This window comes from Anopheles gambiae, chromosome 3 (assembly GCF_943734735.2).
Source record: "Anopheles gambiae chromosome 3, idAnoGambNW_F1_1, whole genome shotgun sequence".
In the NCBI taxonomy this organism is placed as follows: Eukaryota; Metazoa; Arthropoda; class Insecta; order Diptera; family Culicidae; genus Anopheles; species Anopheles gambiae.
Genome location: NC_064602.1, coordinates 63948816 through 63963573, shown reverse-complemented (window position 1 = coordinate 63963573; position 14758 = coordinate 63948816). Strand labels below are relative to the sequence as shown.

Sequence of the window (14758 nt, the reverse complement as noted above, 5' to 3'; positions counted from 1 at the left end):
TTTAGAAACATTCTGTTTTACTTAGTTTTGTTTATTCTTATAATTAATAATTTCAATGACAATTTTGATGTACTACTGTACTTCTGTCGTGCTTATATGCTGATTGTTTCTTACTTATTCAGCTCTTTACGATGCCCATTGAAGATCAGATGAACTTTTTCACTTACATGTTTTTATCAATTAAATCGTGCAAGCCTGCAATTTCGTACTAAACTTCATGACTATTCCAATGATATTTGTGTGTTTACCAAGCTCCCTTTTTTCATTCTTCTTACACAGTGTCTGCATTCTGCTCGCCCTATGTAAATGTGTGCTGAGAAAGGGTTTTAAAAACTTTTCGTTGAATGTGTACATAGCCACCGATGCAATTCTTTGCTGCGTTTATTTGCAGTCCAAACGATAATGTTGGAGGTAGTAGCGACACACAAACCCTCATGTACACACACATATATATGCAAACATACAGAGGAAAACGATTGCCAGTGTCCGGATGTTGAATGGAAACAAAACAAAACAAAAAATAACATCAGACGAACTATGAATTTCGTTTACGTTTTTTTGTCCTGACTGGATGGAAGCGGGCCGGGAGAAACCAACAGACGCCAGACAAAGACATGGGCCAAGGATTGGACGCTGTGTCGTAGAGTTTGCATTTCGCATTTATTCATCCAACATGCAGACATCGGGTACAAACCACTTTTTTCTCTATCGCAAACACACACAAACATACTAAGTTCACCTCAACTGTCCGGCTTTTACGTTTCCTGCGAGAGCAAAAGTTCATTTTTGGGCTGCAGTCAGGGTTTTATTATCAAACTTTTTCCCGTTCGCTTCACAATGCAGTTTTGCACGTGGAAAATTTTGTGCAAAGTTATTTGTTTTGGTTACGCTTTAACAGACCGGCGCAGTGAAGTGAATATCACTGCATGATGATTTTGTAACCACGACAGGTTTAAAAGCAAAATGATTTCATGCTTGTTTTTTTTTTTGTAAAAACCTTTTTGCATTTGAAAAGGGTTTCGAAGTCGTCTTTTGTAAATGGTTTTAATTTTTCGCTCTCTTTTGGCATGAAAAATAAAGCAAGGAAAAGCAATGAGGAGAGATAAAAACACAGACCATTTTTTAACATTCTTTCAGACTAGACAACGATTGACAAACCTTCTGAAGGTCACGTAAACCCTCCTGTCGGTCATCATCACCATAGTTTACTATCGTTGGTAGACAAACCGGAACGATCTTTGTTTCAGCACGAACGACTACTAATTAGGTGTCAAATGGATTCATTCGTGGATCACTTAACTTGGGCATCGTTTCAGACAAGTATTGCTGCGGGTTGAAAAGAAGGAATCAATCGAAAAAAAAGCATTACTTAGTGTTTTGAAGTTTTTCTCTTTGATTAACTTGGTGTCTTTACGGTATTACAATTGGCATTCCATTTGATGGCGTTGATTATGAGCGATAGGAATGGATATATTGTCTTGTCTTGCCGTAGTAAATGTTTTAATCTGTAAAGAGCTTATGCTTATGTTCTTGAATGCCAAATCATACATAATACGCACAATCTAACCAAATGCCAAAATGTTTACTAATTTTTTTTAGTTTTGGCCACCAAATTTTCTAATCACGTTAAACCCTATTGTATGCGACATCGACCCGGCAAAAAAAGGCAAAAGAGAAGTAACAGGTATCGTTAAGCTGGTGGTGGTGGTATGGATGCGAACTACATATAAAATGTTATTTTCTATCATAATACTTTACTACAAACGATAAAAACTAACATTTTCTGCAAAAAAAAAAATTATCCCGAAATTTGTTCTAAACTGCCCATTGTGCAATGTGATTTTTTATTTACCTTGGTCGATTTTATACGGCTCTTCTATACCTTGGTCGGTTATGGGGGGTATACAATTACACAGCATAAAAAAATAAAATAAATGTATAAAATGTGCGTTTTGTTGACATCTGCTAAATCTGAAATTTAATCATTTTTGATGTATATATAATCAATGCAATGCTTTAATCAGCAGGTGGATAGTAAATAATGAACTCGGAGCTGTTAATCGACTTTTTGAGTTTTTGATGTTTTACAATATCAAATCGAAATGTTACCAGTCACACTCATAGACCTCCTCAGCTATATGTTTCGCGCAACAACATTAGACTATTGCCTTGTAAAAAAACAGACTATGAGACACCCTGGTTTACATACTCTTTGGAAAAGTGTATGCAGGGATTGACAGATGTCTCTCACAATGTCACTCAGCAGAGGCGCTAAAATCATCCTTCTAAATGCATACACCCTGGGATAAGCCCACCTGTATGTTAAACTCATTTTGATAGCTGCTTAAAAATTGGTATACAATGCAAACAGCTGCCATGCTGAAATTTCAGCCTACTATCTTAATAGGGAAAGGGGCCCATGTTTTGGTTGATTGATTAGAGTATGGCACGTTTGTCTATGCGATAGGCACATTGGAGCCTACAAGGCTGAACCTTAACCCTGAAAAGAATATTTGTAAACGTATCATTAACTGATTATTCTTAATAAGCCTCAAATCAATATTGATGTGCTTTTTGGATAACATGAACTAACTTCTTACAATATAATAATAACTGCATCAGTGAGCCGAATCTTTCTGCATTCAGGAGCGGTCCCGTGGTACAGTCGTTAACTCAAACGACTCAATAACATGCCCGTCATGGGTTCAAGCCTAGAATGGACCGTCTCCCCGTAGCAAGGATTGACTATCTGGCTGTAAGGTAATGAATTAAGTCTCGAAAGCCTGTATATGCCGGCATGTCCGCGTAGGACGTTACGCCAAATAGAAGAAGAAGAAGATTTCTGCATTTGTTTAGTATTGTTCAATAACTGCGCTTGTTGTAACTGGCATTGTTCCGTGATTGAAGTCAGCAATAGAGCTTAACATTAACATTAACATTGTGTTGTGTTTTTTTTTTCAATTCCTTATTAATGCATTAGCAAGGACTGGGCTGTATTATTTGAAGCTCACCACGTTCAACATTAATTGAAGTAAATGCACATTAAAAGCATTTATAATTGAATTGAATCCCAAGCACAAAACAAAATACAAAATTAATTAAATATTTAGTCTAGGTATTCTTTTAATTTAAAACAACGTTTAACAGCCATTCAAATATTTGCATGAAGTATAATAAATAACGCAAGGTGTATCACAATAAAACAAGAAAGAAAAACTTTAAAGTTGAAAAGGATGAAAAATCAAAGAAAACTTTAACATCACGCCATGTTTCTCATGGTACCAGCTTTGGGCCGTCAAATCCCAGTGGATTGTTGCCAATTTTGTTAAACGCCCGTACCATTTGATTGGGAATTAATAAATAAACAGTGGTGTAGAAATTCGAAATTCATCAATCATCATCCAAGCGTTGGTATGTTTCGCCACTACGATTGCGATTGATTTTATCGGGCGGTAGGCGTGCTGGGCCGAGGTGGAAAACAACATTTGCTATTGATGCCCTGCTCAAAAAGGACACTGAAAAAGTTGTCACTGGGGGTATTGGTGATGCGAAAAACATGTGAAAAATGTTTGCCCAACTGTGTATATCATTGGAGATTTTGCTCGTTACTCACAAATAGTCCCAAATGAAAATATTTGATGAAATGCTGGCATATCATCCCGTGGGAATTTCAGATGAGAATTTCATAAGAGCGTAAACTCAGTTTTGCTCTGTTTTTTTGTATTATTATTATTAATGCAAAAAATATTTACATTCCAATTGCTGTTGAGAACCGTATATTTTCCCTGTTCACTCCTTTTAAATCCTTTTAAATCACTCAAACAACATTTAAAAGACACGACAGTTATTCTTGAACAATATGGTCTCCCTGAAAATATTTTTTATTCTCGGTAGCTTGTATTTTTCACCAACGTTAGATGAATCATATTTCAAAAGTTTCATTTCCTATTACCTGACTGCAATGCGGCCAATATGTTTTTGCCGTACCCTCCCCAGAGGCAGATAAATTTCCATCGCACAACATCGAAAAGAGCATCCGGCCATGAACCTGCAAAGAGTGCGGCCGAATGAACTCAGCGTGTTCGGAATGGTTCGCTGGTGCAAAGCGCTAATGGGCACGCTGGTGTAAAATGAAGAAACATTTTCATCAAATTGAATTTTCCACCCTTTTCCAGCCATTCTGCCATTTCAAGCAAGCGGAAAGGCTTTCGTGTGGAATGGTCCGCTTTTGTGCATGTCATTGATCGTGGACGTTTTCTCTTAACCCTTATATTTTAGCTGTATACGGTTTCACATCATCATCATCGTCATCATCATCATTATCATCATCGTCAGCATCGACTGGTCGCAATAACAGTTGCAGAACGGTGGACATTTCTCTTTCCCTTTTCGATACGTTTATTTATGCATTCTCAAATGATCAAAAATTATGATGTTTACCAGTTGATTGGTCTCTTTCGGGGATGAAAAACGCTGCACGGCTATCCAATTTCCTTCTGTGTCGCACATTGGTTCGTTTTTGTCGTTGTATCCGTCCGCTTGCTGCCAATTTTTAACCAATTTTTAACCTACCCACTACGTCAGACAATGTTATCGTTTTATAGCATGCGCAGACAAGGTCAGATGAAACATGTTGGTAACATACCGGAGTGTAGGGGTATGGGGTGAAAAAAAGGCTGGCGCCAAAGCCGATTGACAAAGACGGTGTAGCGGATAAAAATTGATTTTCACTGTTCTGTAGCCGTGTCCATAACTTTTGTATTTCTATTTCGGATCGGAAACTGTAACGAAGAAAATAGCAAATCGATCGGGAGGCAAGGGTGTACGATGCTTTGACGCAACGAAAAGCAACTAGCCCAGCCCAGGCTGAAAGTGTGGTAAATGAAAATCGATTCAGATCCCTATGAACAACACTTGGAAAAAGCTTGCAAATGAATTTGGCCATTTTAGAAAGCGACAAAATTTCGCGTTTGTTGTTTTGTTGATTATTCCACTCCGGAGCTTTGTTCGTTACTCTACTTCATCGGACCCATCATCCCATCAACCATCATTGGAATGCCGCACCAAAAATGAGGGCTGCCCTCGTCGCGTGAACTACTTTGGGGTTTAGTGTTGCGTTAAATTAGGACGTTATTTTGCACAAGATTCATCGCCGTGGAGTTAGTTTTCTTGTTCTGTTCGGGTTGCTCGTAAAGAATAGCAAGTTAAATTTACCAACACTGTTTCTAAGTTCCTCCGATATTCTAGAGGTAGTTTCGGTCATTTAAATTTCAAATTAAATAACCCTCAATCAGCGTGCTCTGTAGTGTTTAGTGCTAATTTTTGACATTCTTTTCTTTTTTATGTTTCAGGTGAGCGTTTTTAGCATACACAGCAGGACATCCGGTAGGACTGGTAGGAACAGCATGGCGTTGAGCATAGCATTTGCCTGAGGGGTATGTTTAGCGATCGTTTCTAGTGTATTTCGGATGTTGATCCTTTGGAACAGTGTTACTCTTATAGAACATTTTATGGGTTTCCGGTGTAAGGTTGAAAATGTTCCAGTCAGTCACTATCACTAGAAAATTTATTCATTGTGACTAGGGCAGGCGTTTGTTTATTTGATGTTACCGTGTTTAACGGCTGTTCAACATAAATGTATAAAGGCCGGGCTACATTGATCGTACTCGCAAGTGTAATTTCGATTTTCACTAGCGCATCTGGCGGAGGCTGACCGAAGCATTTTGCCAAACAATTTAGAGCCGCTCCAGAAAATATGTTATGTTTCCATGGTACTTTAACTGGACTGGAAAAGCTTTGTAATTGATAGACAATCATATTGTGCAAGTATTTCAGCCGTTTTCGCATCAAAAAACGATGTAAAAACTACTTAATTTTGAGATCCGGCACGACCATTCCCTCGATGACCAAAAAAAGCTTCCACCAGCGGCCGCCAGATGCGCTAGTGAAAATCAAAATTACACCACGGAGTACGATCAATGTAGCCCGGCCTTAACATCAATGACAATCAAAATATTGTACATGAAAACGATTGTGTGTACAGACAACTGAGGCTTTATGAATAATCATGATCAAATGTTCTTTTAAGGAATAGGCATTCACTCCGAAAATTCCTTACGCGTGATTGTTTTAGCTACATTGAATCTTCATGTTATTTGTTATATATGATACTACTTTTTTAAAGAAGGGCCCTTGAACTGATCAGTCAAAGAAGTATAAACATTTTTGAGCTAATTTTGTAAAAAAATTAAATAAATTTAGGATAAAACATCAAATCTTTCTATAGACACCTGCACAATTTTGTTGTACTGCTTTGTATATTTAATATGATTTTATTTTGCAGTAAACAAACACTAAAACCACTTGAAAACTCCAAAGCACCGGTCCTTAGCATTGGACATTTGCGTTGTTTTTCTTGTCCCGTTGGAATTTCTGCGTCGCGTACAGTGTGAACCAAAGCCAATCCGCTTATTTGCATCAATCAAATCAACTAACAACAACCAATTGGCCTCTCAAAACGCCTACCCTTCTAAAGTTGAACCATTTTTGGAAAAGCTTGCAATCGAGTCAGAGTGAACGCCACGTTGACGCCATCGATTGTCGTATGTTCTGAAGCACGAGCTCATCATTGATGGATGCATTCGGTGTGCTGGGAGTTGGGTGCTGGCAAGCTGTCAAAAAGTTACATCACTTTGAAATCCGCTTACGTTGTTACGATGGTACAGGGTACAATCGAAAAGATTAGAATCGTTGATCAAAGAGAGAAAACGAGAAAGAGAGTATATGAGTCTCTTAGGCAGAGAGATAGAGAAATAAAGAAAGAGTAGGTAATAGTATTTCTAGAGTTATTTTAAATGCTCCCCTCTAGCAGATGTCCATCAATGGATTTCCGCAACACTAGGTAGGTGACCAGGTCACGTCAACTAGCATGATTTTGTTTTGAGATCGATACACGAAAGATCCAATGGTTTATCGCTCAATCTATGTTAATTTAAGCTTTCATGTGGAGATTCATTGCAATTGTGTCATTTTGCCGTCTCATTGGTGTGTGTATTTTCGAACCACGTACTCCGGTGTCAAAAGACTAGCTCTCAGTACACTGTTTGCCAGGAATTAACCTAGATTGAATAGAACAATAAGTCTGATGCTTCAATCAGCCTGATTTAAATTTGAGCCATCGGGGCAATTTATCTACATTATCCGAGCTCATTCAAAAACTAGTTACGCACGAGACTTGCTCATAAAATCTCCACGTCATCCGACATCATCCGACACGAATTCTTCGATTAGAAGACCTTTTCATAGGAAAAGCAATCTTTTTAAGTTTTACTTTTTTTATTCAAGTTTGAACACTCACTTCTCTCCTTCCAATTTTCTATTTCCGCTTTTGATGTTCTGGTAGTTTGAATATTTGCCAGACGGCGAAGGCCTCCTCTTTCAAAAACATGTCGGAGTAGAGGATGTTGCTTTGATCAATATTCGTTTAAAGAATAGCTGCTTTGTTGTTATAAGCAGAGACAGTTTTGGTCCATTGTTGACGAAGTTGATGCTCGGTAGAGGGCTGATATTGGTAAAGTGATGGATTTGCATGCAAATATGATTGAGTGTAGAAAATATACTATCAGGGTCTACAATTGGTTCAAAAGGTAAGCTCCAATACTCTTGAAAAAGATGAGCATCTCATGCTATACTTACACTTTTGAATATTGGAGGATGTGTAAATTATGTAAGTCATTGCTGGAAGCGTTCCCGCATCAGAAAATATGCGTGTTAATTAGGTGTCAGCTAGGTTTACCTGTAGGGATCCGTAGACCCAGTACACAAATTGCTACCCTTGGTACGTTTGGTTCTTTTCCCGTTCTGAGAACAACATTTGCTCCGATTATCTGCTAATGAATCTCTTTCAGCGTGTACACCCTCGGGACGCTAAGAGAAAGGTTATGTTGATCCTTTTTTCTGCCATATCGATCCTTTTTCCCTTTTGTTACCTTAGCACTTTTGTGGTGTTAGTCACCAGACGCTACCTGTCTTATGTAAAAACCATCCCATGGTTTTTTGTACCAGGTAGAACCAGGTTTTGTACACGGTCCAATTTTATCTGAAGATGCTGCTTTGGGCCTGCCATCACAGATTGGTCTATGACGTGAAAAGGATACGTTGTAGGTGTTGGATTAATGTTTCACTCTTTTTTGCTGTGGCTGGGCTGTGTTGTTTGATATTGGGAATAGAACGTGTACGATATACTTTTGGAATAATTGTATGTCTCAAGTCATTACTATCAGAGGTGATTAGATGGTCGTCTCTCTGGAGAGACATAGTAAATTATAGCTTTGATAGAAGTGACATACGGTAGAAAGTAATCTTTGATTTCTATACATAAACAGTAGCGTGTACAGATGTTCATCAAATTATCAATTTAGATAAATTTGGGTTGTAATGGAACTCAATAACATTTAATATTATTTTGCTCAAGTTTCATCAGCACACAATATAGTTTTTTTGCAACTATTGAGCCTTCATGCTTCAAGTTTCAGTTAGCTGGGAGATAGCCCACAGAAACGATATTTATTTAGGTTACAACCTTTATATTTATTGTATTTTTCACAGCAGTGATGGTGTCGAAATGAACATTATGAATATTATGCTTTGAGGGTGGTAAGAACAAATGACTGTCCTTGGTGAGTGTCAAAATCGTGCCCGTTCACAGTGGTGTCAGTTTATGATTTCCATTCGGAGAAGAACGACGTAGCAAGGTATGCGATGAGCAGGTTGTTCTTCGCCTTTGCGCACAAGCGAAAGATACAAAGTAACAATTGTGTGTGTTTTTAGGGAAAACAGTGATATACATGGAAAAAGTTCAATGCAGCATACTCCCCTCGGGTTGTTAGTGCAACGTTTATTTGGAATAAGTTGATCGAGGTATTCGTAGGAAAATAAAGGCATCCCAGTGTTCATAGCACTCTACTGTCATGAATCATGTGGCAAAGTTTTGGCCATTGTCTGATGTACATTTGGAAATGAACAATTCCGGCTTGGTGTTCAATAGCAAGACATTGTACCGCTTAGCAATTGAAGCAACAACGAGGAACTTCTCCAACAATCCACGATGTACGGCTTATAGAGAAGCCATCGACGAGCTGCCGTTGGGCATACGCTTCAACGTGTTAAGTGAAATGTGTGATTATCCCAGCCTAGTGGACGTTCAGTTGAAAATTCTTTCCGATCCACTGCTGATCAGTGACTTTATAAGAAACTTCTCCAGTGATCTAACTCCTTTAGTACAATGCCTTCAATGGCTCGAAAGTGTCAAAAAGTCTCTTCCGATCCAGCTGTTTCGACAGTACAAAAAACTTATCGACGAGAACATCCGTACCGGTGGCTTATCCCGTTTCGACTACAGGTGTGGGTTACGAATAGGCACGTTCCTAACCGAGACCGGGTGGCTTGTAGAAGCCATCGGAATACTGCAGCTTACTCAGCAACATGCGCAATTTGGAACGGCGAAAGAGCTCTCTGTACTAAGACAGTTGATGCGTGCCCAGACTCTTGCTGGAAAACTGATCAACGCCAACAAAACTTATGATCGCATGAAAAGGATGCTAGGTAAAGTGGTTCAACAGAGGTTGATGTTTCAAAATTTGCCAGAAAAAGAGCAGGAAGTACAGCGTTTGCAAGATCTACAGGCCGGTGTATGTCATGCATTCTCATTGTATCACTTTGAAGATTTAAACTTGGTCGATAGTTACGAGTACGGTATGCAATCGTTAAGTATGATCAGTGCACGATCACCCAGCCGACTGCTAGTGGATGTTTTACGACAAATTGCCCGCGCCTGCACCGCCAGTCAGAGGTATGCAAAAGCTGCTTGTATGCTAAAGTTTGCGATCGGTTTAGTTGCGCATGAATATGGCCGTGGGAGTGGACTGTATGCGGAAACGCTAGAGGATCTTGCTATTCTGCTACTTGCCTGCAATCAGGTCAGTGAAAGTGTCGATGTGTATGCAGATGCTCAACATATCTATATGCAGCTATACGGTGCACGCAATTTGCTACATTCGCTTGCTCAGGGTAATCTAGCGTATGGGCTGTATCTGCAGGCATACGTTACTGGTCGTCGGGATCGTGCACTCCATCATGTGATGAAGGCTGTCGAAAATTATAAACGCATCTTACCGCCGGACCATCGAATGTTGACTCAGGCTCGGCGACTGAGTGTTACGATGGATCTTTTTACTTTTGGAAGTGTTGCTGGAAGTGATTTGGATGGGTTCAATGTAGTGTCAATTAATCATAAGGAAATTGAAGCGCTATCCGTAAGAGATGTTTGGGAACATTTTCACGAAATTAATAAATCTTATAACGATGAGTAAAATGCTGAAATCATTGTTTTTTTTTGTAGGCGAGGTTATATCAAATCTATATTATATCTTATATTTTATTATATTATATCAAAACAGTTCTTAAAATATAATTGAAGGAATAGCTTCAATAATGCGTTTGGTTCTTTTATTATCAATTTTAATTGTCTTTTAAGCAATGCGTTTAAGACTTGTAATATAACATGTCACTGAAATCCAAGCCCACAAGTGGTACAGACATGCCTTGACCGACAACGGTTGTTGAGCCCAAAAGAAGAAGAAGAAGAATATAACATGACTAATAATAAAAGATTGATGTTTTACTGCATTTTTTCTACATGAGTGTACTGTAACTATAACTGTAAAATATTTGTATTTTTAACATATATTCAAATAGCATTGCTGGATAGGATCGGCGAAAGTAGGATAAACTATATATTTCCTCTTTTCAAAATAACAAAAGCTTGTTTTATTGAACCACTGTAACGCATAATCTGAAATACTGAAATTGTGTTTGACAAATATTATTTAAACTTACAAAAGCAGGTTACATTTTAGGCACAAATTTATATGTAAGCTTAGTCACTTTAAATTATTATGTATAATTATAAAATGTTGCAATTCGTTTAATACAATCAATATCATTCTTGACAACATGCGACCAACAATAAAATCCATCAGTCGTGTACTTGAGATTAAGAAAGAAACTACGAGTATAAGAGTAGTGGATGGCGTGAGCAATAGAAAAAGTAGATTTTTAAAGTAAATATAAATATTTACAGTATATTTTTGAAAATAATAATTTACATTCAATAAATTGAAGTGAATAAATTCATATACCACTTCAGCATTTTTTGAATTATAAAATGCATAAGACGCAATTCAATATTTTAGGACCGAACTCTCTGAATAATTAATGCATGCGAAATTTATTCTCAAACTTTAAACATTTCTCCACATTGATTGTAGCGTGTAAAGCGTAAGGCTACTTTCCGTGACCATTTTACATATAATGCGCTACACCACGCCTGCGGATTGTGCCGTGGAGGAATATAAATCTCACATTCAAGCCTCCCACATCAAGGAAGCAACCGTACAATCCACACTACTCGTACAGACGGCACACACACGTTCATTCGAGGCGAGATTTTCCATTTAATTACTTAAACATGCAGCCGTGCATTGGAGCCACCCGTGTGGTCGACCGCAAACATTCGCAAGCGCTTTTTCGCGTGCTTCGCTGCCACTTATTTCGCTTTTCACCGCAACTTATCCGCTTATTTCGTTTCGCTGCATTCCGCCTGAAGCGGTGGAAAAAGAGATTGTGTTCCTAAATAAACACACGTTGGCCTAATGCCAGTGTGCCAATCACACCCTTGAGAAACGGAGCTTGAAATGCATTCATATTGAGAGAGCGCTTGCATTAAACTGAGGAAATACGAGTTCGTTAGAAGAGAAGGATTCCCTGGATTTTTTTTGTATATTGCCAGCTGATGTAGAAATACCACATTCGTAGACTGCGCCCGTAAATGAGATGTTTGTTGTGAGATGAAAAAGGCACTGCAAACCAAAATGTTGGGGTGCCGTTTCTACTAATTTGATGAGTTGTTATGATGTTGATGCAGTTTTTGGTGCTGCGGTTGTTTGCCGGGTTAAAACTGCTTTCAAAGTACTCGTTTTGCAATGAAAATTTGTGAATTAAATAGCCAGCTTTATCCACACTTTAAATAGCCACGTTATCCAGTGCAGTGGTAAATGTTATGTTGTGGGCTTCTCTCGTGAAGTTATAGCACACTGAGGGATGAATAAAAAAAACTTTATACTATAACAATAAAATATATGATATATATTTCCCATTCCTTGAAAAATAATGAAGCTTCTGTAAGAAAAATTGTGCTAAAGTTATCTTCCAAACTGTGGTGTACTTGTTGCAGCACTGCTCTGCGCTTCTATGGAATAGAACACTTCAAAGAACAAATTGTGTTCCAAAACCCTACACACACATACACACCCACCTGTAGAAACAGGTTGGTTGGCACCGTGATTGACGTTTGTGGTAATGAAAATAAATCAAATTATACTTAATAACAGCCACACTCCGGGCATCTACCACATACGGTCGGATTGTAGGAAAAGTTCACCACAAGAACGTCACGCGGACGTGACTGGTGAGACTTGTGGGTGATGCTCGCTGAAACCTAACACTTTCTATTTGTGCCAATCATTTTCCACGCCCAAGAAACGCAAGAGTGGTGCAACTTTTGTCGCTGATTTTTTTACGCTGGTGGGTGTGTGGGGCTGGCTACCTTGGTTGAAGGGTGGGTTTTGTGTAAAGCAGTGTGAAAGCAGGTCAACCAGGCGAGCCGCTGACAGTTTGCTTCGTTAGACGGCTAGTTAGCTTGTTGCACTGAGGGATGCGTGGCAAACAAATGAATGCTTTCCCGTAGCAGGAAGATTTAATAGGAATTGTATAGTGAGATAGACAGAGATAGAGAGAGATCAGATAGAGAAAGAGGAAGGGTGGTACGTGAAACGACGGATGAATTCCATCAATCAATCTTGCATACCAAGACCATACCAAGGAGATAGCATAAGTATGTTGTGGATGTAAGAGTGAATAAATGTGAACCAAGTAAAATCGAGCATTTTTCGATTCGCGGTGAACTTTGCTATTCAACGTAGAATATGGTATGTTGAATGTTATAACCATTTAGGTTAATCAAGGAAGATTTTAACTATTGTAGTAATAAATAACATAGATTTGTATAAGTTTCCAAACAAATATTAATAATTAATGATATCCAAAAATACGCTGTTGTAATCAAAAAATTTTTTTTTTCATGACAACTAACATTCGTACAATGGTTAAAAATAAAATGACTAAGCGAAAGACTACGGGAGTGACAAAATGCTGACAAATTTGTCAAAATATGAGCTTTTGTCAAAATTTTGTGACCTGGAGCAGCCAGGAAAAAAAGTTGACAAAAGTTGACAAAATTTGACGTTCGTGAAAAAGCGTAAACAAAAAGCTATTTGGCACAGTTGTGACCCATTGTTATGATAATAATGCTAAAATGCATGATTCTAATTGATTTATGTACCTAGTTAGTGCTTCTTAAACAAAATATCGATTATATTCAGATGTTGGAGCTTTTTGTCGCTCTTGTGTATGTTTTTGGTGTGGCCACGAGAAAAGCTCTTTTTTGCAGTTGACAAGCAATTTTGACAAAGTTGAAAATTTTTTCAACATTTTTTCAGCTCCGTGGCCACGCGTCATTCAGTCTTCTTCTTCTTCTTTGGCACAACAACCGTTGTCGGTCAAGGCCTGCCTGTAACACAAGTGAGCGTCACTTGCAGTGACTTATTGAATACCAAAAGCAGGATAGTCAGTCCATACCTTCCCACTTCGGGCTTGAACCCTTGTAGGGCATGTTTTTAAGTCGCACTAGTTGACGACTGTACCACGGGACCGGACTCATTGATTGCATCAATGTAAATCACTCCGTCGTGCACACAACATCTGGTTCGAGAAGCTTTACAATATCATTAATCAATCTAGATGTCACGTGCAAGTGCTTTATACAATCGAACCAAAGACTTAAACTCCTTAACCTGTGCTAAGCCAACCGATTGATTGATAAATTGATAAGCAGCAACAGGCCACCGGTAGATTGTAAATGCCACCAGATGTGCATATTTGCATGGTCCACAGTCCACCTCCCTGGTTCGGCATTAGTCACGGGAATGCTGATGTGAAGCGAAAGCACATGGTCCTGCCACTGTAAAATCCCTTTTTCGCACAGATCCTCTGCAATTTGCATCCGGTTGAGGATTGCATTGTCCCATTTATTTTATTGCATCGTGATGCGATGGCTGCAGTGCATTCGAACATTCCAGTTTAAAGAAATCAATTCATGTCTTTATCTTAATTCGATTCGAAACACCCATACCCACAGCCCAAAACTCGTTGGTAGAGTACCGGACACTGCACGCGGAGCAGCAAGAAATGCAACCAACGTACCAAAGGGTTCCAGCAGTCTTTCGGAATAGTAACCACATTGAATAGAGAGGTCTGTTTGCAAAGACGTTTTGTCCTGGCAAAGGAATCCAAGGATTCCAGAGGGTGTCCTACTTATCGCTGCTCGGTCCACATCTTATGGTGGTGGACGAATCGGATGCCGGTCTCAATGCACCGCTCAACCTTCATCCACATCCATATGTTGACACACTGCAGCGCTGAACCACAACAACAAAAGCAGGATGACGCAAACTGGCACTGAGGGTGCAGCAGCATTGGCAGCAGCATCTAAGGTGCATGCTGGGAAGAAATAAACGGTAGCGATAAGGTGGAATAAATTTTACCAACCTTTTACCTCTTTTTCTCTCTGTCTTTCATGCGC

The 14758-nt window shown here is 38.9% G+C and overlaps 2 protein-coding genes across 20 annotated transcripts in view; both read left to right on the top strand.

Moving 5' to 3' along the window:
* LOC1275271 (hemicentin-2) overlaps nucleotides 1-14758 on the top strand; it is a 221352-nt gene that overhangs the window by 40304 nt on the left and 166290 nt on the right. The window contains exon 3 of one of the 19 annotated variants that reach the window (XM_061659569.1): nucleotides 5352-5435. The exons of 17 other annotated variants lie outside the window; for them this stretch is intronic. The gene's annotated coding sequence lies outside the window, so the exon portion shown is untranslated. Of the gene's footprint in view, nucleotides 1-1599; nucleotides 1685-5351; nucleotides 5436-14758 lie in introns of all 19 variants that reach the window. One more of the 19 variants, XM_061659568.1, reaches the window with a different exon arrangement.
* Nucleotides 5444-11377, top strand: LOC133393671 (amyloid protein-binding protein 2-like). Its single transcript, XM_061659563.1, has one exon. It carries the CDS (start codon nucleotides 8970-8972, stop codon nucleotides 10368-10370), a length of 1401 nt encoding a protein of 466 aa, XP_061515547.1. The 5' UTR covers nucleotides 5444-8969; the 3' UTR covers nucleotides 10371-11377.